This window comes from Diplodia seriata (genome assembly GCF_021436955.1).
Source record: "Diplodia seriata strain FDS-637 chromosome Unknown scaffold_4, whole genome shotgun sequence".
NCBI classification, from domain to species: domain Eukaryota; kingdom Fungi; phylum Ascomycota; class Dothideomycetes; order Botryosphaeriales; family Botryosphaeriaceae; genus Diplodia; species Diplodia seriata.
Window position 1 is genome coordinate 3177275 of NW_027117311.1, and position 21064 is coordinate 3198338.

A 21064-nucleotide genomic window follows, 5' to 3' on the forward strand; every position below is an offset into this window, starting at 1 on the left:
TTAGTCAAAGCTATACCTCAACCACTCGCCAACCGCCCTCAAGCTCTCCCACCTGACCGTCTCGTCCTTGTCGGCCATGAGCTCCATGACGCGGGCCTTGAGGCCGATCTTCTCGAGCGTGGGTCTCTTCTCGGGCACCTCGCGGATGAGGCAAGCAACATCGTTGCAGCCGACGGCAAGCACCTGCTTGTCCTGCTCCCACGGCTTGGCCAAGATCTCGGCGAGCTTGCGCGGGAGATCCGCGTTGCCTTCCTCGACGATGCGCCGCGCGTTCTCGCGCCAGAAGGTCGGGTTGCGGTGCGGCGGCGACCAGCGCAGGTGGCCCGAGTGCACCTCGCCCGCGTACTGGTCGAACGTCGTCTGTGTCTTGGTGTACTCCTCGAGCATGTCCTTGAGCGTCGTCAGGTCCTCCAGTAGGTCCTCGTCCGTCAGGTGGCGCGACTGCAGCGCCTGCAGGTGCTGGGGCAGCTTGGCCAGCGTCGCCGCCGGCAGTAGCGAGTCCGGGCGCGCGCTGAAAAGGTTGCGAAGCGTGGACAGGAGAAGGCGGGTGGTCTTCTCCTTGGGTGAGGCGCGCAGGAGCTGCGCGTACAGAGTGACGAGGTCATGTTCCCTGCAGAGGCATTGTGAGCATACATAGCACGGAAATGATGGCAGAAGCGGTGCAACTTACTCGTCCAGGCCATCAGCCACGAGCTTGGCTTCAAAACTCAGCTGCCATACCACAAGAAGAACGTGGTACAGGAGCTGGAGACCGACGCCTCCAGCCAGGCCAACGTCGGCGACGCTGCGGACGCTACCAGTCGTGCTCCCGTACACAGTTGAGTCAGTGTCCTTCACGTTGCCTGCCGCCAGTCTGAGAATGTCAACCAGGGGGCTCAGCGTCTCTTTCCTCTGCCTCCAGAACAGCGATCTCGCCTTGGAGGTTCTCAGCAACGCCGAGTACTCCTGCACGGCAATGTCCTGGAGACCGGCATCGGAGCTCTTTGCCAAGGTCGCCAGGTAGGTGTACAGCTGCGGCAGGGCCTCCTCGACCTGTGCAGACTGCTTGGGGTTCGAGACCAGGGACTCGGATATCAGAGCGGTGAGGACGGCTGATGCCAGAAGCGGGATGGGGTCCTCGGGATTGGTCGATTGCTTCAGCAACGGCAGGAAGGGCGCGAACGGCTGCGAGTGCTGCGTCAAGGCGGTGAGGAACGACGGGATGTCTGAGGGCGGCACGTCAGCATCCGAGCAAGAATGGCATGATGCAAAGGCGGCAACGAAGGGCTGGGAGGCAGCGCACCTTCCAAGAGGTCGCCGGCGAGCACCAGCATGTACTGGATAATGTCCTGACGCTTGCCCTTCTGCGCGGCCTGGAAGATGTCCTGCGAGTCATCGCTGCCGAGCAGCAGAGCAACAAAGCTCTGCGAGTCCTGCTCGATGGCTTGCTTGCGCTGCTCTTTCCGGACCTTGTCAATCGACTTGATCTTCTTGAGGTCCTGGTCGGTGATGGTCTTGGCGCGCACGGCGCCCTCCCACGAGATGGGGCGGGTGCGGATGTTGTTCTGCAGCGAGAGGATGTAGGTGGGCGGGTCGAGCGACATGGCGGCGGCGGGCATGAGGTGCGAGGCGGAGGCAGTGGTGGGGGAGGATGGGCGTTGGCGATGGGCAGCTTGGTGCTTCTTGGGTTGGAGTTGCCCGCCGGAGCTCCACGCGCGCGTGCACAATGACGAATCCCTGCAACAGCTCAGCTCCCGTACCTCCACCCCTCCTTCCACCACCCCCCGCCACGCCATGGCTGTCGCTTTCCACCCTGGCAAGCGCCTGTCATTCAACCGCGACCTCTGCACCGTGCGCTATGTCGGCCAGGTGCAAGGCACCCAGGGCGAGTGGCTGGGCGTTGAGTGGGACGACCCGACGCGTGGGAAACACGATGGCTCGCACGCCGGCGTGAGGTACTTTGAATGTATGACACCCCTGCGCTTGCACAAGCTAGTCTGACGGCTTTTGCATTAGGTAGGCCTGAGAAAACACCCGACTGCCGGCTCCTTCGTGCGGCCCAATCGCCCGTCTGATCCGCCGCTGTCCTACGTCGAAGCCCTGAAGCAGAAATACGCCTCCGAGCCCGTCGAAGACCCGAGTGTCTCAAACATTGACATTGTTGTCTTTGGAAAGGCTCCCGATAACGTGCCGGTGAACTCGTCTGGCAAGGTCATCATGATTAGCGGCAAGGAGGCTGAGGAAGTGGGCTTCGACAAGATTCGGAAGAAGCTTGCAAACCTGAAGGAACTCCGCATCGTGCTCCTCGATGGCATGTGCATGGAAAGACCTTTTTCTAAGCTTTTCGAACACGCTGCCGAGATCACCGTTGAAAAGCTCACGGACGTCAAGGATGCATCTCCGAGCATCCAGGAACTGGACCTCAGCCGGAACCTGTTCGAGGAGTGGAGAGAGGTGGCATCGATATGCGTTCAGCTCGAGAACCTCAGGCGGCTAAAGGTGGACGGCACCCGACTTAGGGACCTCCGACTCGATGGCTATCTATTGTCCGCTTTCACTCAAGTCTCAACCCTGAGTTTCGAGGATACTCTGCTGAGCTGGGAGGACGTGACAGGCATATGCTCCGCATTCCCAGCCCTGACAACCTTGACCCTCAACAGCAATGCATACGACAAGCTGGGGCAGACCCAGCTGCCATCAACCATAACTGAGCTCATTCTGGAGAAAAACTACTTCCGCTCGTTGGATGATCTCCGGTGCCTGACGAAGCTGCCCAATCTCCGATCACTGAAGCTGAAGAACAACTTGATTTCGGCGATTCGCGACCCCCACTTGGCGGGCGAGGAGCCACTCGTATTTTCAGACAGCGTGTCAGAAATCGATCTCGTACATAACTCTATTGAGGATTGGGGTTTCATCGACAGCCTTCCTTCCGTCTTCCCGGGCCTCACGTCCCTTCGGATCTCGAGCAACCCTCTTTACCACGGCCTACAAGCTGTTGATGGGAAGCCCCTGACGGCGGATGATGGCTACATGCTAACCATAGCGCGTTTGGGCAACCTCAAGATCATGAACTTCAGCACGGTAGTCTCCCCCCGATCATTTCAATTGACGTTAGTGGCTGACAGCTGGCCGCCAGATTTCCGCAAAAGAACGGCTCAATGCGGAAACGTACTACCTTTCTCAAATTGGTGCCGAGCTGTCCAATGTACCCGAGGGCCAAGAGTCAAAGGTTACGGCTACACATCGACGATACTCTGAGCTGTGTGCTGAATACGGCGAGCCTACGATCGTCCGGTTGGATGCCGATGCGGTGAAACCCAACTCTCTCGCAGCTCGGTTGATCAACTTTACCTTCTACCCTGGAAGCTCGGTGAAGGCGAAGCTCGAGGGCAAGGGGAAGGCGGTCGAGGAATTCAGCGCCGAACTGCCCCGCAGCTTCACGGTTTATAGTATGCTTGGAGTAGTGGGTAAGCGGCTCGCGATGTCGCCCCTGGACCTGCGACTGTTCTGGGAGACAGGCGACTGGGTACCGGTGGGAGAGGAGGGCGCAGTGGAGATTGAAGAATGGGAGTCGAGCGACGAGGAGGATGGCAAGGCGGGCGAAGGGTCGGTGGTTCGAGAGGTGGAATGGGTTGCGGGGACGAAGATGGTGGGGACGTGGGTCGAGGGGATGGAGGCGCGGGTGCGGGTCGAAGTCAAATAGAGCGGGAGGTGGGAATCGAGCTGCTTAGCGATATTTTGGCAGGCGGAGACGGGGTAATGTTCAGTGTTGAGGTTGGGTAGCGGGAGTGGCGCGCAGCCCTACGGTCGCATCTCGCACCCGAAGCGGACAAGCGCACGAGGGTCGGCCGAAGCCAGGGATGACAAAGACGCTTATACGCATTGGCGGCGCGTTCATTGGCAGCGGCAGCGCGCAGCTGCGCCCGCTCGTCATCGAGGCGATGCCGAGTTTTGTCTTGTCGACACGGCATGCCGAGCCATGTGGTTGCGCGCTTATGTCCTGGCTTCCGAGCCCGCCATTCTCGCCGGAGATATGGCCACGACTTATGGCGACCGCACGTCCGCGCAATGCATTACGGACGAAAGAGGCCAGAACCACGATGATTGACACGCAGCCTCGGCTCTTCGCAGCGCAGCCGCTTTCTGCAGCTCGACCGACGCTCTTCTGTGGATACTGGATCGACGAGGCTACTCAGCAAGAAGCGGTCACTCCTCAGCCTCTCCGGCGCCGCGGCTCCGATTGGTAGGAGGTACGACCAGCAGCAGCACAGTGGCACCAATGAGCTCAGCTGCGATGTGCCAGCCTCAGCCTTCTCACCACCTCCACCCTGCTCCCGATCAGCGCATTGACGACGACGCGACCGCTGTGGATCCCGCGTGGCTGCCCGCTGTATCTTGCGTCCGTGCACCCGCTGTCTCGAGCCCTCGCCGCTGCCCGGCCGTAACCCTTTCGTGACGCTTAGCGGCCGTAGGTAGGCCTGCCTTTGCTGCTCCTCCCTGTCCTGCGTGCGAGCCCCAGCCGAGCTTCTCGAAATCCGCGCACCCGGCGGCCGGTCGTATCATCCACCCCGTGTTGTTTCTCGCTGCGTGGCGTTCGTGCATCTACACTTCCACCCGCGTCCTTTATATAACCCCGCGTTGGCTGCCCGGCAAGATGCTTTCTTACTTTAATCTAGCAGAGAACTTTTCTCTTCTTTCCACATCCACTCCAGACAACATGGCCGACTCCAACGAAGTCCCCATCCCCCAGGTCCCTGGCCTGCCAATCATTGGGTCTGTCCCGCCAACGCCCTCTGCTGCCCGCGAGTACTGACGATTCTGCAGCAACATGAATGATTTCGACGCCGCCTACCCTCTTGGCTCCATCATTCACATGGCCGAGACCTACGGTCCGCAGAACATCAGCCCTCACCTCTGGCGGCGTAGAGCTAATACGTACTCTAGGCTCTATCTTCAGATATGTCCTTGCCGGCCAACCACGCATCGTCGTGAGCAGCCAAGCATTGGTCAATGAGGTCTGCGATGAGAAGAGATTTATGAAGAAGGTGGCCGCCGGTCTGGAGCAGGTCCGCAACGGCATCCACGACGGCCTGTTTACCGCCTACGGGCCGCACGAGAAGAACTGGGGCATTGCCCACCGCATCCTCATCCCGGCCTTTGGCCCGCTCTCCATCCGCGGAATGTTCGACGAGATGCACGACATTGCGAGCCAGCTGGTCCTGAAGTTCGCGAGGCACGGGCCCAATCACCTCATCGAGGTCACCGAGGACTTCACAAGGCTGACCCTAGACACTTTGGCCCTGTGCGCCATGGACTACCGCTTCAACTCCTTCTACTCCGCCGAGATGCACCCCTTCGTCCAAGCCATGGTCGACTTCCTCATCGAGTCGGGCAACCGGTCAAGGCGACCCACCATTGCCGAGCCCTTCTACCGCGCCGCTCAGTACAAGTACGATGCCGACATCTCCATTCTCCAAAAGACCGGCCAGGAAGTCATTGATGCGCGGCGGAAGAACCCAACCGCGAAGAAGGATTTGTTGAACTACATGCTCGACGGCCGCGATCCCAAGACCGGCGAAGGTCTTAACGATACCAGCATCATCGACAACATGATCACTTTCCTCATTGCCGGCCACGAGACCACCTCTGGCATGCTCTCCTTCACCTTCCACTACCTCCTCAAGAACCCCCAGTCTTACGCCAAGGCCCAGCAGGAGGTCGACACCGTCATTGGTCAGGGTCCCATCACCGTCGAGCACATCACCAAGTTGCCCTACATCAACGCTGCCCTCCGTGAGGCCCTGCGCCTGAACCCTACAGCGCCCATGATCACCGTGTCGCCAGGAAAGGACGAAGTCATCGGTGGCAAGTACCGCATCCCGGCCGGTGAGCCTGTCAACCTCTTGCTTCATACCCTCCACCGTGACCCCAAGGTCTGGGGTGAAGATGCGGAGCAGTGGAACCCGGATAGGATGCTGGACGACAACTTCAACAGAATTCAGAAGGAGTTCCCCAATTCCTGGAAGCCTTTCGGTAACGGCATGCGTGCTTGTATTGGCAGGCCGTTCGCCTGGCAGGAAGCAGTCCTGGTCGTGGCTATTCTGCTCCAGAACTTCAACTTCGTCGCTGAGGATCCGTCCTACTCGCTCAGCTTCAAGCAGTCTCTCACCATCAAGCCAAAGGACTTCCGCATGCGTGCCATCTTGCGCAATGGCCGCAACCCCACCACACTTGAGCACCAGCTGGCTGCCGGCGCCACCAAAGAGCATGCCACTTCCGAAGCTGCCCTCCCTAGCAAGCAGGCCGAGTCCAAGAATGGTATTCCATTCTCCGTTTTCTACGGCTCCAACACGGGCACCTGCGAGGCGCTTGCTCGCAGACTTGCCAGTGATGCCGCCGCCCACGGCTTCCGCGTCGCAACAGTCGACTCGTTGGATTCCGCGAAGGATAACCTGCCCAAGGACCAGCCTGTTGCAATCGTCACGGCTTCGTATGAGGGCCAACCGGCTGATAACGCGGCCCACTTTGTTGCCTGGATGGAGGTTCTGAAGGGCAACGAGCTCGATGGTGTGAACTATACCGTCTTCGGATGCGGCCACCATGACTGGGCTGCCACTTTCCATCGCATCCCTACCTTTGTGGACAAGGTTCTTGAAGAGCGTGGTGCGAAGCGCGTTGCTCCTTTCGGCACGGCTGATGCTGGCCATGGTGACATCTTTTCTGACGTAGGTGCACCGACCTGAAGTCTTTGATCCTCTTTACTGACGAGTGCTTCTGTAGTTCGAGAAATGGGAGGATGAGCAGTTCTGGCCGGCAATGAAGGAGAAGTTCAACGCAGCCGGAAACACCGACGCCCCGCTTTTCGAGCAGCTTGAGGTTCAAGTCTCTGCCCCCCGCGCATCACTTTTGAAGCAGGAAGTCAAGGAGGCCCGCGTCGTCGAGGCCAAGGTCCTTACTACGCCCGACGTGCCCGAAAAGCGTCACATCGAGATCCGGCTTCCCTCAGACATGACGTACTCGGTTGGCGACTATCTTGCCATCTTGCCGCTCAACCCGAAGGAGAACGTTGCCCGTGCGATGCGTTATTTTGGTCTTGCCTGGGACAGCATGGTCACCATCTCGACGGCGGGTCCTACAACGTTGCCCACGGGCATGCCTGTTTCGGCCGCCGATCTCTTCGGAGCGTACGTCGAGCTCGCGCAGCCCGCCAGCAAGCGCACCGTCACCACCCTCATCGGAGCGACCAAGGACGAAGAAGCCATCGCCGCCCTGACAAAGCTTGCCGGCGACGACTTCGACGCCGAAGTCACCGCCAAGCGCCTTTCCGTCCTCGACATCCTCGAGCGTTTCCCCTCCATCATGCTTCCGCTCCCTTCCTTCCTCCAGCTCCAGCCGCCGATGCGAGTCCGCCAGTACTCAATCTCCTCGTCGCCGCTGTCTAGCCCGAGTTGCGTCACACTGACCTACGCCGTTCTCGACCAACCGTCGCTCGCGGCGCCGGACCAACACCGCCACATCGGTGTCGCGTCTTCGTACCTCTCTCACCTCGACGCCGGCGACGCCCTGCACGTCAGCATCCGCCCGTCTTCGCAAGCCTTCCGCCTCCCCGCCGACCCGGAGGTGACGCCCATCATCATGGTCGCTGCCGGCACGGGTCTCGCGCCCTTCCGCGGCTTCATCCAGGAGCGCGCGGCGCAGGTCGCCGCGGGTCGCAAACTCGCCCCCGCGCTCCTCTTCTACGGCTGCCGCGCGCCCGGCAAGGATGATCTCTACAGGGAGCTCTTCGACGAGTGGGAGGCCAAGGGCGTCGTGCAGGTGCGCCGCGCGTACAGCCGCGCCAAGGACCAGAGCGACGGCTGCGGATACGTCCAAGAGCGCCTGTGGAAGGACCGCAAAGATGTCGTCGAGTTGTTCGATGCGGGCGCCAAGGTTTTCGTCTGTGGTAGCGCCGCCGTCGGGCAGGCTGTCAGCAAGGCGTGCTGCGAGATCTCGCTCGAGAGGCAGCTGGAGTTGGGCAACGACACGAACATGGAGAAGGTGGAGAAGTGGTTCGAGGGAATCAGGAACGACCGGTTTGCGACGGATGTGTTTGCTTAGATGCAGACGGGGATGGGGGTGCGTTGGTAGTTTCCTCGGAACTTTTTCATTTTCATTCTGCCCCTTGAGGACGGGGTTGTCTGTTTCTTTTTCTAACGGCCGGTTTGTAGCGATCTTTTAAGTCGCTCCTCTATATAGATTTATCATGTTTAGGAATCCAAGGAGTATGTCTAGAAGTCTCGATCAGGTTCACCGCATCTGCATGCCGGACTTTGCTTGATATAATTGACGGTAAGAATCCACATTATTCCTTTCTTTTTATCTCCTTACTATACATGCACGTACCATGCATCCTTGAGGGCATAAACACATCGCATCGCTATGCAAATGAAAAAAGAGTCGACCGAGACTTATTAACTCCAACCCGGGGCATCATCATATCCCCACCACCACCGTGACCAGACCAACGAACACCACCAACACCCACCCCGTCACACCCGGCACCAGCCCCGCCGACGCACCGGACACGTGTGCGATCTCGGGGAACCCGGTCACATTGACGCCGTCCACCCTACAGACGACGTCGCAACGCTTCTCCTTCCTCTTCCCCAACACGCTCGTCGTCTTCTTCTTCTCCACCGCCCTCCCGCCATCCCCAGCCACCTGCATCCTCTTCCACAACCAACCTCCCAGCCCGCCATCGCTCCCATCAAAAACCGCCCCGCTCTCCCCTCCTCCCTCGCCCGTCCCAAGACCACCGCCACCACCCCCCCTCTTCCTCACCTTCCTCTTCTTCTCCTCATCATCAGTCCCAGCATTCGGCCCACCGACCGGCCCGCTCGTGTTGAAGACCATCTCGACCCACTGCACCTGCAGCTCGGCGGCCCCGCCGACGCTCATGTTGCCGCTCCACTCGCCGCCGTCGGACCACATGTTGAGCACGAGGTACGACGGCTCGCGCGGCACGCTGTACGTGTTGGTCGCGCGCAGCTCGCCGTCGAGGTACCAGTTCGACCTCGTGCTGCTTCCGTCGCTCTCCGGCAGCCAGTCGATGCGGTGCTCGTGCCAGTCGCGCCACGACGGCAGCTGCGCGACTTTGAGCGAGGCTTGCGGCACTTCGTCGCCGGATGTGTCGAGGGCGGGTTGGTTGGTGTAGCTTTTTTTTTTCTCCTGTTAGTTTTCCTCGTCGTTTGGGAGAGGGGGAGAGAGGTCGAGTGATGGGTAGGTGGTGATGTTTTCTCTTACCGGATCACGGCGTCCGGGTCGTCCGTCAGGATCTCGATGTCGCTCTCGTTGTCGTCGTCGAAGAAGGTGAAGAAGCCGGCGACGGCGCCGGCGTCGCCGACGACGCGCGCGCGCATGCGGAGCGAGGCGTGCATGACGTTCTTCTGCATGTTCTCGACCTCGGCCGCGGACTGGAAGTCGTCGAGGCGGACGGTGCGGAGGGTGAGGTAGGTGGGGAATTCGATGTCCGGGTTGCCCGTGTCGCTGGCGTTGGTTTGTGCTGGTTAGGTGTGTTAGTAGTTTTTGTGTGGTTGGTCACTTGCATTTCTTTTCCCATGAAGAGCGGGCGGAAAGAGGAAGTAAGCCACTCACAAATATACACGTTCCTCGCACTATTCTGCATCCGCACCGGAAAGTCCTCCGTCGCCGGCTTGCCCCAGTCCTGGATGCCCCAATCCCGATTCCACGCCGAGCCGTTCAGGTACGCGGCGTCCTCGGCCGCCACCGTCTCCAGCCCCTCGTCCTCGTCGTCGGTCACGGGGTCGGGCGCGTCGCCGCCGTCGCTGCCCTTGGCCGAGTACTGGCCCGCCGACGTCGCCAGCGAGCGGAAGTCCCAGAAGCGGTGGTAGGTGAAGTAGTGCGGCTCGCTCTCCGACATGTCGTCGCTCGTGCCCGAGTCGAGCGTGTAGCACGTGCAGTTGGCCGAGTTGTCCTTGAGGACGGGCTGGTCGTCATCGTTGTCGTCATCGTCGTCGGCTCGCACGGCGCGGAGGATGTGGGTGGAAAGGAGGAGGAGAGAGAGGAGCGCGAGGGGGGAGGAGCGGGGTGTGGGGACTGGTCGGGAGATCCACATGGCACGAGCGGGCAAGGCGGTGTTGATGATGTGTGCTGTGGGTGGGTGGTTTGACCACCAATTACGTGCTGTGCCAAAAGGGCGGTAATAGTGATTATGGAGGAAGGCTTTGTAATGAAGTGGAAAAAAGCAACGAGCAAAAGCAAAAACTGAGGAGAAGTGTACGGTGAGATGTGAGCCACAGTAAGACCAGCAGAAGCTAACGCCAGACAGCGCCGTCAGGCAGTTATAACGGCGACAACGCTCAGACCGTGCGGGTACATCCTCCGCGTAGCGTGCTCAAGTCGGCGCGATGATAGGGTATTAGGGAAGGAAGGAAGAAAAGAAAGCAGGCGTTTGAGTTGAGCGATGGCGAGACAGCAGCCTTGAGCTCGTATTGCGCCCTGCGCCCCAAGTCCAGCCCCAGCCCGTACCTGGCGATCGTGCCCGCCACACCAGGCTCGTTTCTGCCCAGGTCTAGCCCCAAACGGGCGCCGGCACACACTGCAGGCGCTTGACGGGCGCCACCATGCCCTCTGCTGCAGCTAAGCCTATATATAACCTTACCAAGCCGGCCGCATCAGGCAACAGCAGCGACCGGCATCGTTTCATCGCCCCGTGTGTTCCCCTCGCTCCTCCGCCGCGCCGGCAGCTCGGCATCACGCAATTCGTCACCGCATCCTGGCAGGCCCCAGGGTCCGCTTGTGAAACAAGGGAAAAAGTATATCGATAAAAGAAAAGTGAAACTACAGGGGGCGATCGTGACATACGAGAATCAAGAGAGACTTGAGGCCGTGAGCCAAGCTGTCGGTTGGACTATGCTATGTACAGTGTGCTTATATGTACCTTATACAGTATCTGGTGTCGTCGTATCAACCGACTATATCGAGGCCGAGGCCGGGGGAAAATGAGAAATTCTGCGCGGTGGCGGCGCGGCGTGAGTTCGCGTGTCGAGCACGGCGATGTTTTAAAAACGATAGTGAACGAAAAAGCGGTTAACATTCGAAGTCGACCTTTGCCTTACAAGCGTCGCCCCGTAGTCTTGTCGCACTGCCTGGCAAACCGCTCCCGCACGGCAGAGTCGGCGCCCGCATGGGAAGAAGAAAGGTGCTGGGGGTGTTGCGAAACGAGAGTCCGTGTGCGGCCATGAGATATCAGACAGCCAACAGTAGCGCGTGAGGGGGTGTTTCCGTCCAAAAAAAAAAAAGAAAAAAAAAGACAGAGCAGATAAAAGGTACTATGGCCAAATAGACACGACGCCGCCATTGCAAAGTGGCGGGTGCGAGAAACGAGAAAAGAAGGGAAAACACAACTCCTTCGGAATGGAAGTAGTGGGAAATATAAAGGAAAAAAGACCACCCGGAGAAACCAGAATTGCTAACGTGATTGGGTATTTGCTTCGTCTCTGCTCAACATCCTCCACCTCTTGCTTTTTCATTCGGTATTTTCCTCGCACTCGAACCAGCTCTCGCCAGCTCGGTCCTCCTCCACGTCGTCCAGCACGCCAGCCTCGCGCAACTTTTCGTTCAGCTGTTCCTGGAGCGACTTTGCCTTGTCCTGGTCCATCGACTCGCGCTTAACTTGTTCCACCAGTGATAGGCCGGCCAGTCGACGACCGTCGAATGTTGTGCGCATATTTAGAGACCGGCGCGATGTGGTGAGTGATCTCCGCTTTTCCGGCGTTGTTGTCACGAAAGTCACGAAATGAATCCCGGGAGTCCCGAAAGGACTCCCGGTTGTCGAAAGATTCATCGTCCGCCTCCATTATCTTGGTTGGAACGTCGGGGACGTCGTCGTTCCTGTACTGCTGCAGGCTGCGCCTGTCGGGTGTCGTCGCCGCCGATGCCATCGACATCGATGTGCTTGACCTGTTGTGCACGAGATCCGGCGTAGGCGGGATGCTCGAGTGCCTGTTGCTGGGACGCAGGTAGCTCGACTCCTCGTCCCCCATCTCGCTACCGTTGGTCGTGGCATCCCCGTGCCCGTCGACAGTGCCATCCTCGGAACCAGCAAGAGACTTCTGGCGGCTGTGGTTGCTGCCTTCGTCGCTGTCGGCGGCCTGCGCGAGGTGCAGGCCTTGGACCGCAGCCTCACACTGCTCGGAGATGTTCTTGATGATGTAGGCAATGGCGTCGGTCTTGTCGCGCAGGTGCCTGTCGGCAACATCAGCCATACTGAGCGTGGAGATACGCTTGCGTGACACCGGAGTGCGGCTCTCCTCCACGGGCGCCTCGCCGAAGCGGCTACTAACCCGGCGAGACGCACGTGAGGAGGCCCGAGAATCGACGCCACGGATGGTGCCGGTGTCGGAGCCGTCCTTCTCGTTCTGCTCGTTGCCATCGAACTCCTCGCGCGCATCTTCGAAACCGGCCTCGATGTAGTCGCTGATCTCAGGATCCGACGTGAGCGACTTGACAATGTGCTGCATGTGGTGCGATTGGCCATCGATGAGGGCGCGCAGGTGTAGCACGACGCGCTGAGCCTCGTCTCTCTGGCGCATGAGCTTGGAGTTGTCGACTTCGAGCCCCTGGAGCTCCTTCCGGTTGCGCTTTCTCTCGCGCTCCAGCTCCTCGGCAATCTCCTGCTGCAGGACGAGAGCCTCGAGGGCGTCGTCACGCTGCTTCTCGGTGCCAGAAAGGCGGACGGTGAGTCTGGCGGCATCATCCTTCTGCTGGTCGATAAGGTTCGTGAGGCGGCGGTTCTCGCGCTTGTGGTTCTCGATCTTGACCTTGAGCTCGGACGTCTCCTTGGTGAGCTGCTCGGCGAAAGTCTGGAACTTGAGGAACTGTTGCTTCCAGCTCTCAAGCTCCTCAACGAGGAAGTTGTTCCTCTTAGACACCTTGGTCAACTCGGTGTCCATTCTGCCCTTGAGGTTGATGAAATCCTGCCATGCCTCCATGGCGTCACGCGAGTACTGGTTGCGCTCGCGGACGATTTCGTTGAGGTGTCTCATCGATACCTTGGTCATCAAAGGCTTCTTCTGCGAACCGCCGAAGATAGCCTTGACGCCGGTGTTACGGCCCTTCATCTGCCAGTTAGATCGAATCTTGGAATCGGAAAACGCGTGGCTTACTAATTTCTCGCACATGTGGTCCATGACGCCCATGACGGCGTCCTGGTTCCACCACTCGGGGTCCTGGATGCTCTCGACCTCACCACGCATGACAATGATCTGACCGGCCGGGACCAGCTTACCGCCTCCGTAGGCGGAGCGTAGGTGTTGGGGAACGCCAGATGGCGCCACCTCGCCACTCATGGCCTGGGTCAGGCGATTAATCATCTTACTCCTCTGACCCTGAGTAAGAGTGCTAGGGGGGTTCGAGGTAAGGACAAAGTTGCGGTCCAGGTCGATGACCAGAGCGTCGTTCGGAGCGGTAAAGAGAGTGCGGCACTCGGCAGTGACACCCAGAATGTACGGACCAGGCTCCTCGACCAAACTCTTTGCGTGACGGGCGTGGATGACGGGGACGTACAGGCCGCTCCACTCGTAGACACGGACCATGTAGCGAATGGTCTCGGCAGCAACAGTGAGCATGGCCGGATAGTGACTGACAAAAATGATGCGCCTGGTCGGCGAAACAGCGGCTTCAACCACGCCAACGATGTTCGGGATGGAGAGACACGTGAAGAGGGGCCACATGGCGAAGTTCTGGAAGCCAGTCGGGGAAGACGGGAACTGGTAGCAAAGAGCGTAATCCTTCATGTCGATGCGGACGAGATCGTTGAGCCGGGGAGCGGGGAAACTGAGGATGCGCGAGACCTCCTCGGCGTGGAAGAGGTTGGTGGCCTTGTTCCAGTGGATCCACATGCCGCGGAGGTAGTCGCCGAGAAGGTTGTAAAGCGGGTATCTCGAGAGGAAGCTCAGGCAGTAGGGAATCCAGTAGGTCTCATCGGGCGAGTCGTAGAAGTCGTTCTCAGTCCTCTTGCGCAGCTCCCGGATGGTCTCCGCCCTCTTCTCGTCGGCGCGAGACCAGACGCGAAGAGCAATGCCGTAAAGAGTGTGGGATGAATCTTGCTGGAGAACAAACGAGTGGTGGACGCAGTGTGGCTGCTGCTTACCCGTGCAGATTTCCACATCGTGGGGAAAGCAAGCCTGTCAGACGCTTGTTAGCATTTTGTTGTACGTGCAGAATTCGCGACCGACTTACCCGCATAGCAGCGTGCAGCGACCGGGCAATCTCGTTGTCCTGTTCAAGCCTAGGGCTGCTGCCCAGGATCTCGGGAAGCCAGAACTGGCCAACCGCGCCCTTCATGTGCTGGATTTTTCCCTGGGACGGGGACGGCGCCTTGACCCATTGCGACGGCTCGCGGCCAACACCACACACCATGTAGGCATGGGTGAGGGTTTTGGGGGTGCGCTGGCCGGGCTTGACGGTGAGCTGCGAAGGCAGCGGCTGGGTGATCCGGGAGTGCAGCGAGGACGTCCGGCTGGGGATGAACAGGCTGTTCTCGCCCTGGGCAGTCGACGGCCGGTCGGCATCGCGGGTGCGAGGACGCAGGCTGAGCGAGGGCGCCATGGTGGAAGCTGGAGAAGCGGAGGGACGAGCGGATGGCGGGCAGTACTAATTGAGCAGGCCCGGAGGCGCTCGCGGAGATATCAGAGACGGCGACGCGCTGGACGGCGTTGCAGCTAGCTGGAGAGCAAGCAGCCGGCAGGGCGCGGTCGCTCGACGTGGCGTGGTCAAGCAATTGGAAGGACCGGACTCCGGACGCTGGCTGAAGACTGCGAGGGACGGAAGCAGAAGGAGTGGAGGGGAGGCGTGGGAATATTGGGACGGAGAGCTGTGGTACGCGGACGGGGGTACGCTGGGCAGGCTCCTAATGGCCGGCGCGGGCAGCGCTAGGCACGACGGTAATTGAGACGTGATATCGCTGGGCCCGTTTGCTGGGCCGAGCAACCCGCAGGGGGGAGACGTCCTCCCGCGCGACTGAGGCGTCCGGGCGTGTGGGCTCTCCACCTGCTCGCGCCTCGCTACGTGCCACCGTGCCCGCCCGCGTGGCAGCTCGGCGGAGGCAGCCTCAGACGCGGCATGCGCCTGCGCCCGCGCGACTCAGCGGCCGGCAGTGGTGCTGGCAGCGAGCCGACCGAGACTCTTGCCATCATCTCCGCCACCCACCCGCCCCAGCGCGCAGGATGTCCCCTGCGGCCTCAGCATTCGGCTCGCAGCAAGCGCGCGCATTGCGCATAGCACCGCAGCGATCCATTAATTCCGCCGCGCTCAGTCGCTATATCGCCCACACGGCTGCGCGAGCGCGATGCTTGCTGCGGGCCCTAGCGCTCAGCGATGGCCGTTAGTGCCGGGGCTGCAGTGCCCAATGGGGGTGCCATGTGCTGCTTCTGGCCGGCCTGTGCCCCTGATGCGCGGCTGGCATCAGCTCACTGGATTGGGGCCGAGTTGCTGCGCGTGGCTTGGCCTGGAGTGCCAGATTGATGAGAAACGGCTCTTCTGCAGGCTGGCGGCCCCGGCTGCGCAGCCGGGCTGGTGAAACGCACGCTGGCCGCGCCGGCGGGTCGCGGCTGGGCAGGAAAAGTGATAGCTCCTAGCTCTGCAGCGCGGCTGGCTGGCCATCGCGGGCGCTCATCATGGCGCGCATAGCCAGGCTGAGACGGGGATATGCATGCTGTGCGCAGAGGCCGGCCTCCACACGAAGCGCTGCGATCGAGCAAGCGAGAGGAGGCTGCAGCCGGTGATCGGCGCGACTCTTTCCAGCTGGCGCGCTAGCTCGCGCGGAGACCCTGGTGCTGGCCCAAGTCCGCCGCCGACTCCGCTGCAAACTCTACTCTGCCCTGCACGTCGTCATCGCCAGTCGAGCTTAAGCTTCACCGAGCTGCATCTCACTGCTCGCGCACTCGGCCTCCCGCGCTCACATCTGATCGGCTGCCTGCCCGGGCCGCGGAATCTCCTGTCGCTCCTCCCGCCCCAGCTCTGGCCTGCGAATCTCCCCAAGCTCCGCGCCGTGCGCGAACCAGTGCCTGCCCCGGCCCAGCCCCCAGGCTCTGCACCCCAGCGACCAGCTCCCCGCTGCAGCACTCGGCCAAGACCGCGCAGTCATGGCCGACGACGCGCTGCTCAGCGACTTGTGCAGCATCTGGTAAGCTCCATGTTGCAATTCCTGTCGCGGCCTCCTCAATCTCGCCGAAAATGATCTGCCGTGTCACATAGAGAGCACTGCTGACACTGCCCTGTGTTCAGCAACCGCAACGCCCCAAAATACCGCTGCCCCCGAGACTCCGTGCGCACATGCTCCCTTCCGTGCTACAAACGCCACCAGCAGTGGGCCCAGTGCAGTGGGAAAAGGGATCCCGCCGCCTTCGTCAAGCGCAACGAGCTTGCTACGCCCAGCGGCATCGACCACGACTACAACTTCCTCACAGGCATTGAGCGCGGTCTGCAGCGTGCCGACGAGAACGCGGAGGCGCAGAGCCATAAGAATAAGAAGTACGAGCAAGATCAGGCCAAGCTGCAGCGCTACCTGCAGAGCAACCGCATCATTGTGGACCGAGCGCCCATTGGCATGACCAGGCAGAAGACGAACCGCACGCGGATGACCAAGTAGGAAGCCCCTGTCTTCCAGAACACTGTCATCGGAACTTTCCCACTGACACCCCTGCCAGAAAAGGACACGTTCGGTGGTCCGTCGAGTGGCTGCATGACGACGGCTCCCGGGATCTGCAGGAAGCCGAAGCTGACATGACATTAACCGACTCGTATGCCACGCTTTCGCTAGAGCGGTCCCGCAAGAGGAAGCGTACGCAGCAGGGCAGTGATGGCCTTCAGAATCCTTCGAAACATAGCAAAGATGGGCATGTCTCAATTCAGGCAGCCGAAAGCCACCAACCTTCCAAATTGGGACAGCCTGCGTCTGGGCCTACTTCTGACGATACACAAGCAGTTGTAAGCGGCGTCAGCACCTCGGCCGAGCAGTCGAAACAAGAATGCTGCTCTGCTCAACCGGCGCCAGAAGCGTCCACAGCAGCAAGTGTGCCAGGCAAAGCTGCAGGCGAAAAGCACAGTGACCAGGCCCCGCAGACTCACACACCACTCTTCTCCTTCTATCTCCTCAAACCGCATACTCCCTCCTCACAGCCCCGCGTCCTAATCCCCCTTGATTCGAGCTCCACTCTCACAGCTGCGCTTTCCACACAGGTAGTTCTTGAGTACCCAACCATCAAGGTGGTAGCACGCCAAGCCACGGATGCGCCGCTCCCCGAAGGTTTCATGCTCGAAGAGGATTACATTCGGCAGACCAAGCAGGACGTACAAGAGCTCGAGGCGCTTATCGGGCCGGATGGGCAAGTGATGACAGCTGCCAAAGTGCGGAGGGGCAACGACCCTGGCGATGAGACACACGGCAACGTAAGCAGTGGTGCCGGAGACGGTGGGCCGGTCGACGACAAGAAGTTGCTCGAGGTCCTGGCAAGGGATTTAAACGCGCGTAAGTGAGATGGCGGCAAGCGCCGTAGCTGACCGGATTCGGCAAGTATAGCGGCCTGAGTTTGGAACAACAAACGACGCATAGATGGCTCAGCGTTCGGGATGGCATGGACGTATGGCGCATTGTGTCACGACGTCATGCAAGACAGATTGTCGACGGCCGGCGCTCCCGTGAAGGTCGGATCCCGTTTGATGGACCCTTGGACTGGCGAGAAGGGTAGGAGACGCGATCCCTTTAGGCCCACCCCGGGCTGAGACACGGGGAAGGGAAACCTTAAATCGAAAAATGCCCGCAGACTGATGCGGACATCAGCGCTCTTACCAAGCGGTGGTCGGCCCGGACTGGGGCGCATTGCGACAGCACTGCTCAATCGACGCATGGATGCATCAAAGAGGCAGATAGTCCGAACCGTCACTATTTTTTCCATCTACCTGGCGGACCGATCTGCCCCGTTTCGCCCCGCTTCGCCACTGTGTCGCAAGCGAGGAGCCGGCGGGCAGGATCTCGTTCTCGCGTACGCCGTGCTGGTACGTGATAGTGGAGGAAGGAGTGCCTTGTCTCGATAAGCGAAGGAACCCGCCGTTACGCGTCAAACGCCTCGGACTGAGCGAAAGCCAGGGCCACGGCGCGTTTGCAAAGCAATCATGGTCCGCGCCCAGCACAGAAATAGGAGGGTAGAGGTGGCGTTTTGTGGAGGAGCGGACATATCCCCAGTAAATCCGGACTGCGCTGTGCACAGAGGCCACCTGAAGCGATGTTTCCAGAACTTGCGGCTAAGAATCCTCCGCCGTTGAGGCCTCGCCTCAAACTGCCTATTCCTCGTCTCTTACGGGCCGAGGTGGACGCCTTTCGGCCTGTATTGAGCGCAAGGATTAGAGCCACCAAACCATCATCAATTATGCCTTGATCCTGCGGCAAGAAACCAGCAGTCTCATGACAAGACGATCCTTTCTCATCTGTTCCTGCGTCGACGAACAAGATGCTGACCGTGCCGTCGCCTCGTTTGCACCCAGAGCGCCACCCGCGCCAGAGCATCGGGTCTTTGGAGCGAAGCTGACGCGGAAGCAGAGCAAAAAGAGAACAAAGCTTACTGATCCGCCTCGGCTCCTCATCCGATTGCCCCGTAGCTGGCACCGCCGGCTTCATTGGCTGAGACGAAAGAAGGGCAGGCCTTCCAACCCCAAACTCTGAATTCGAGAAGACGCACGCTACGAGCCGTGCGATGTATCGTTATCCAACAGGAAGGACACATGGCGCCAAGTGCAAAGACGGCTAAGGGGATTGTCACAAGTTGGAGTATGCTGCCCCGCTCGAAAGCTTCGCAGAGAATGGCTGGACGTCTCTCCTTCCGCGTTGGGTAACATGCATGTCGACCTGTCGTGTGATGGCGGCCGCTCTACTCTTCGTTCACGTCAACACAGCCCAACCCCTCGCATCTCGGTCAGCGCTAACCAACGCCTACCTCAACCATTTCCCACCCATCTTGCATCAACAGCGCTCCTGGCTCCATCAATCTCCATGTCCCCCCACACCGCACCAATCTCTCAGCAGCGTACCAGGTGGTTGGCGGAGCCGCGGCGACGGTTCACCCGACCGATCCAAGCGCTCCCGCAGCCCCAGAACACTCCGTTGTCTGAGTGCTCGCTCTCTAGCTTCAATACTGCGTGTCCTCCCTGGGTCCCACGATCGTCGTCGTTTCTCGGTCAACCAGTGCAGAATGCTCGGCACATCAAGACGTATTGGGGGCCGATTTCCCTTCGTTCTGAAGCACGTGCGCAACACTTATAACGGCAGCACGAGATAGCTTCTCCGGCGGGTTGCCTTATGGAAACTACCAGTCCTCGTTTACGCTTACTTTTCGTCGCGTGGCGCACTTACGAGTACGTTGTTCGACTAGGCATCCATGGCTAATGGTAGTTGGCCATCCAGACAAACAACAACGGCGGCGCTCGCAGGGGCATCCCTTTTAGCAGCTTGCCACTCGCCCGTTGTACGAATCCTCCTCAGCTCGGCCGTTTCTACGTACTATTCTCTACCTAATCGCAGCCTCATCTCGGCCCTACTCCGATCGCCCAGTGCCCATTTCGGCCATTACTCGGCTCGCTCCTTACGTATTCTCCATCTCCCTCTGACAGGGCGGGAAATTCGTTCATCCATGACGAGATTCTGGAAGATCATCCGTATTTCTTGCCTTCGGCCCCGCCTCGGCAGCCCTTCATGGTACTACACACGTCTAGAATACTTGTACCTTTCGCTGCTTGGCAACCTGCCGCGACCGACCATCTCGAAGAATCCACGGTGTTTTCGAGCGAACGAAGCACGTAATAGGCGTGGTGATCGTCGCGTCATGCAGTAGTGAGAAGGCGACACTGACGCGATCACGGCACGGCACGGCACGGCAATCTCCTCGAACCCGTCGATCGTACCGTTGGATGACGGTTGAGCACCTCAAACAAACGGGAAGGAGTCGTAGTTGAACGGTAGCGCTGACACGTCCTCCCTTCTAATCGGGGTACACTAACGGCTACCCTAACGGTGCGAGGATCTGGGTCGCTGCTACCGTAGTCTTGAATCATGAACACCGGTACGCTCGGGGGCGCGAAATACTTCCTATCCTCCGGACGTCTATTACTACTATTATTATGTAGTGTTATAGCTTTAAATAGTATCATTCACATGTATAACGCCTCATTGGTCGTTTCTACTGACACACCCGGCCCATGAGCTAGGTGCTATAGCTGTTTAGTCGTGCTCTGCCATCACATGCCAGAATAACAAGTCCTTACGTGTGGGACCGGTCTCACAAAAGAGTTGATTCGATCATGTCCCTATAGCAATGAGGTAGTAGTAGTTCATTAGCGCCATGGACAGCGGGGCCGAATGAACCCTGCCTTTAAGAAACAGGGCAGGGATAGGTGACTATCTTCCCGCATCCTTTACCCGACAAACGGCATGCCCAGCCAACCGCCACGTTCTTCTTGAATCATTCGTCGCCAGACGAGGGGACCGTGGCTTGCCTTGGCGGCGGCTAGATGCAGCCACCATCGTACCTCGGAGGAGTTCGTGCATGATCGCGGGAGGTTTACTCCGGTGGCGCACGCACAATTAATTCGCCTTCGTTTTTATTGCCCGTCGTACACATGTACGTTTCGCCCAGCCCCGGGGCGGAGGCATCTCCAGGACGAAGGGGAGGATGGGAGCGCGCCAGCCAGCCACTTAACCGAGCCGAAACGCAATCTGAATCATTATTGCTTCCCGCTTTTGGATGACGGGGGGAAGATGTCGAATTTCAACATGCAGGAATTCGAGTCGTGGGTTCCCGTATGTGGCTCGACTCATGACATCTACACATCGCAATTATAGCTCTTGCCTCCCCTCCTTCCCTTCTCCCTCCCTCCCTCCCTCCCTCCCCGCATTATCGGTGTCCCCCCCCTCCCCTTCTCCTTCCGCCCCACCCACCCAAACTACCAGCCCGCCAGAACCGCAAGCCCTCGGGTAAAACCTCTCCCTATCCAATCAGCCCCTTTGTCCGATCCGTATGTCGGGAGGAGG

The 21064-nt window shown here is 59.7% G+C and overlaps 6 protein-coding genes across 6 annotated transcripts; 3 read left to right on the forward strand and 3 right to left on the reverse strand.

Annotated features, from left to right (window-relative positions):
- Positions 1-1583, reverse strand: VMA13 (H(+)-transporting V1 sector ATPase subunit H; the record flags this gene model as incomplete). The annotated part of the gene is made up of 3 exons (XM_066776292.1): positions 1-610; positions 671-1205; positions 1283-1583. 3 exons carry the CDS (start codon positions 1581-1583, stop codon positions 1-3), a joined length of 1446 nt encoding a protein of 481 aa, XP_066634173.1.
- A 190-nt stretch (positions 1584-1773) lies between these two features.
- Positions 1774-3685, forward strand: SLS55_004841 (uncharacterized protein; the record flags this gene model as incomplete). Its single annotated transcript, XM_066776293.1, has 3 exons — positions 1774-1945; positions 2000-3063; positions 3119-3685. The coding sequence occupies 3 exons, from the start codon at positions 1774-1776 to the stop codon at positions 3683-3685; spliced, it is 1803 nt and encodes a 600-aa protein (XP_066634174.1).
- Positions 3686-4699: 1014 nt separating this feature from the next.
- SLS55_004842 (uncharacterized protein) lies at positions 4700-8079 on the forward strand (the record flags this gene model as incomplete). Its single annotated transcript, XM_066776294.1, has 4 exons — positions 4700-4755; positions 4807-4871; positions 4927-6707; positions 6763-8079. 4 exons carry the CDS (start codon positions 4700-4702, stop codon positions 8077-8079), a joined length of 3219 nt encoding a protein of 1072 aa, XP_066634175.1.
- Positions 8080-9260: 1181 nt separating this feature from the next.
- Positions 9261-10096, reverse strand: SLS55_004843 (uncharacterized protein; the record flags this gene model as incomplete). Its single annotated transcript, XM_066776295.1, has 2 exons — positions 9261-9523; positions 9616-10096. 2 exons carry the CDS (start codon positions 10094-10096, stop codon positions 9261-9263), a joined length of 744 nt encoding a protein of 247 aa, XP_066634176.1.
- Positions 10097-11651: 1555 nt separating this feature from the next.
- Positions 11652-14592, reverse strand: SLS55_004844 (uncharacterized protein; the record flags this gene model as incomplete). The annotated part of the gene is made up of 2 exons (XM_066776296.1): positions 11652-14090; positions 14224-14592. 2 exons carry the CDS (start codon positions 14590-14592, stop codon positions 11652-11654), a joined length of 2808 nt encoding a protein of 935 aa, XP_066634177.1.
- A 1535-nt stretch (positions 14593-16127) lies between these two features.
- On the forward strand, positions 16128-17520 carry BCD1 (Box C/D snoRNA accumulation; the record flags this gene model as incomplete). The annotated part of the gene is made up of 3 exons (XM_066776297.1): positions 16128-16168; positions 16366-16629; positions 16692-17520. The coding sequence occupies 3 exons, from the start codon at positions 16128-16130 to the stop codon at positions 17518-17520; spliced, it is 1134 nt and encodes a 377-aa protein (XP_066634178.1).
- Between the last annotated feature and the right edge of the window lie 3544 nt (positions 17521-21064).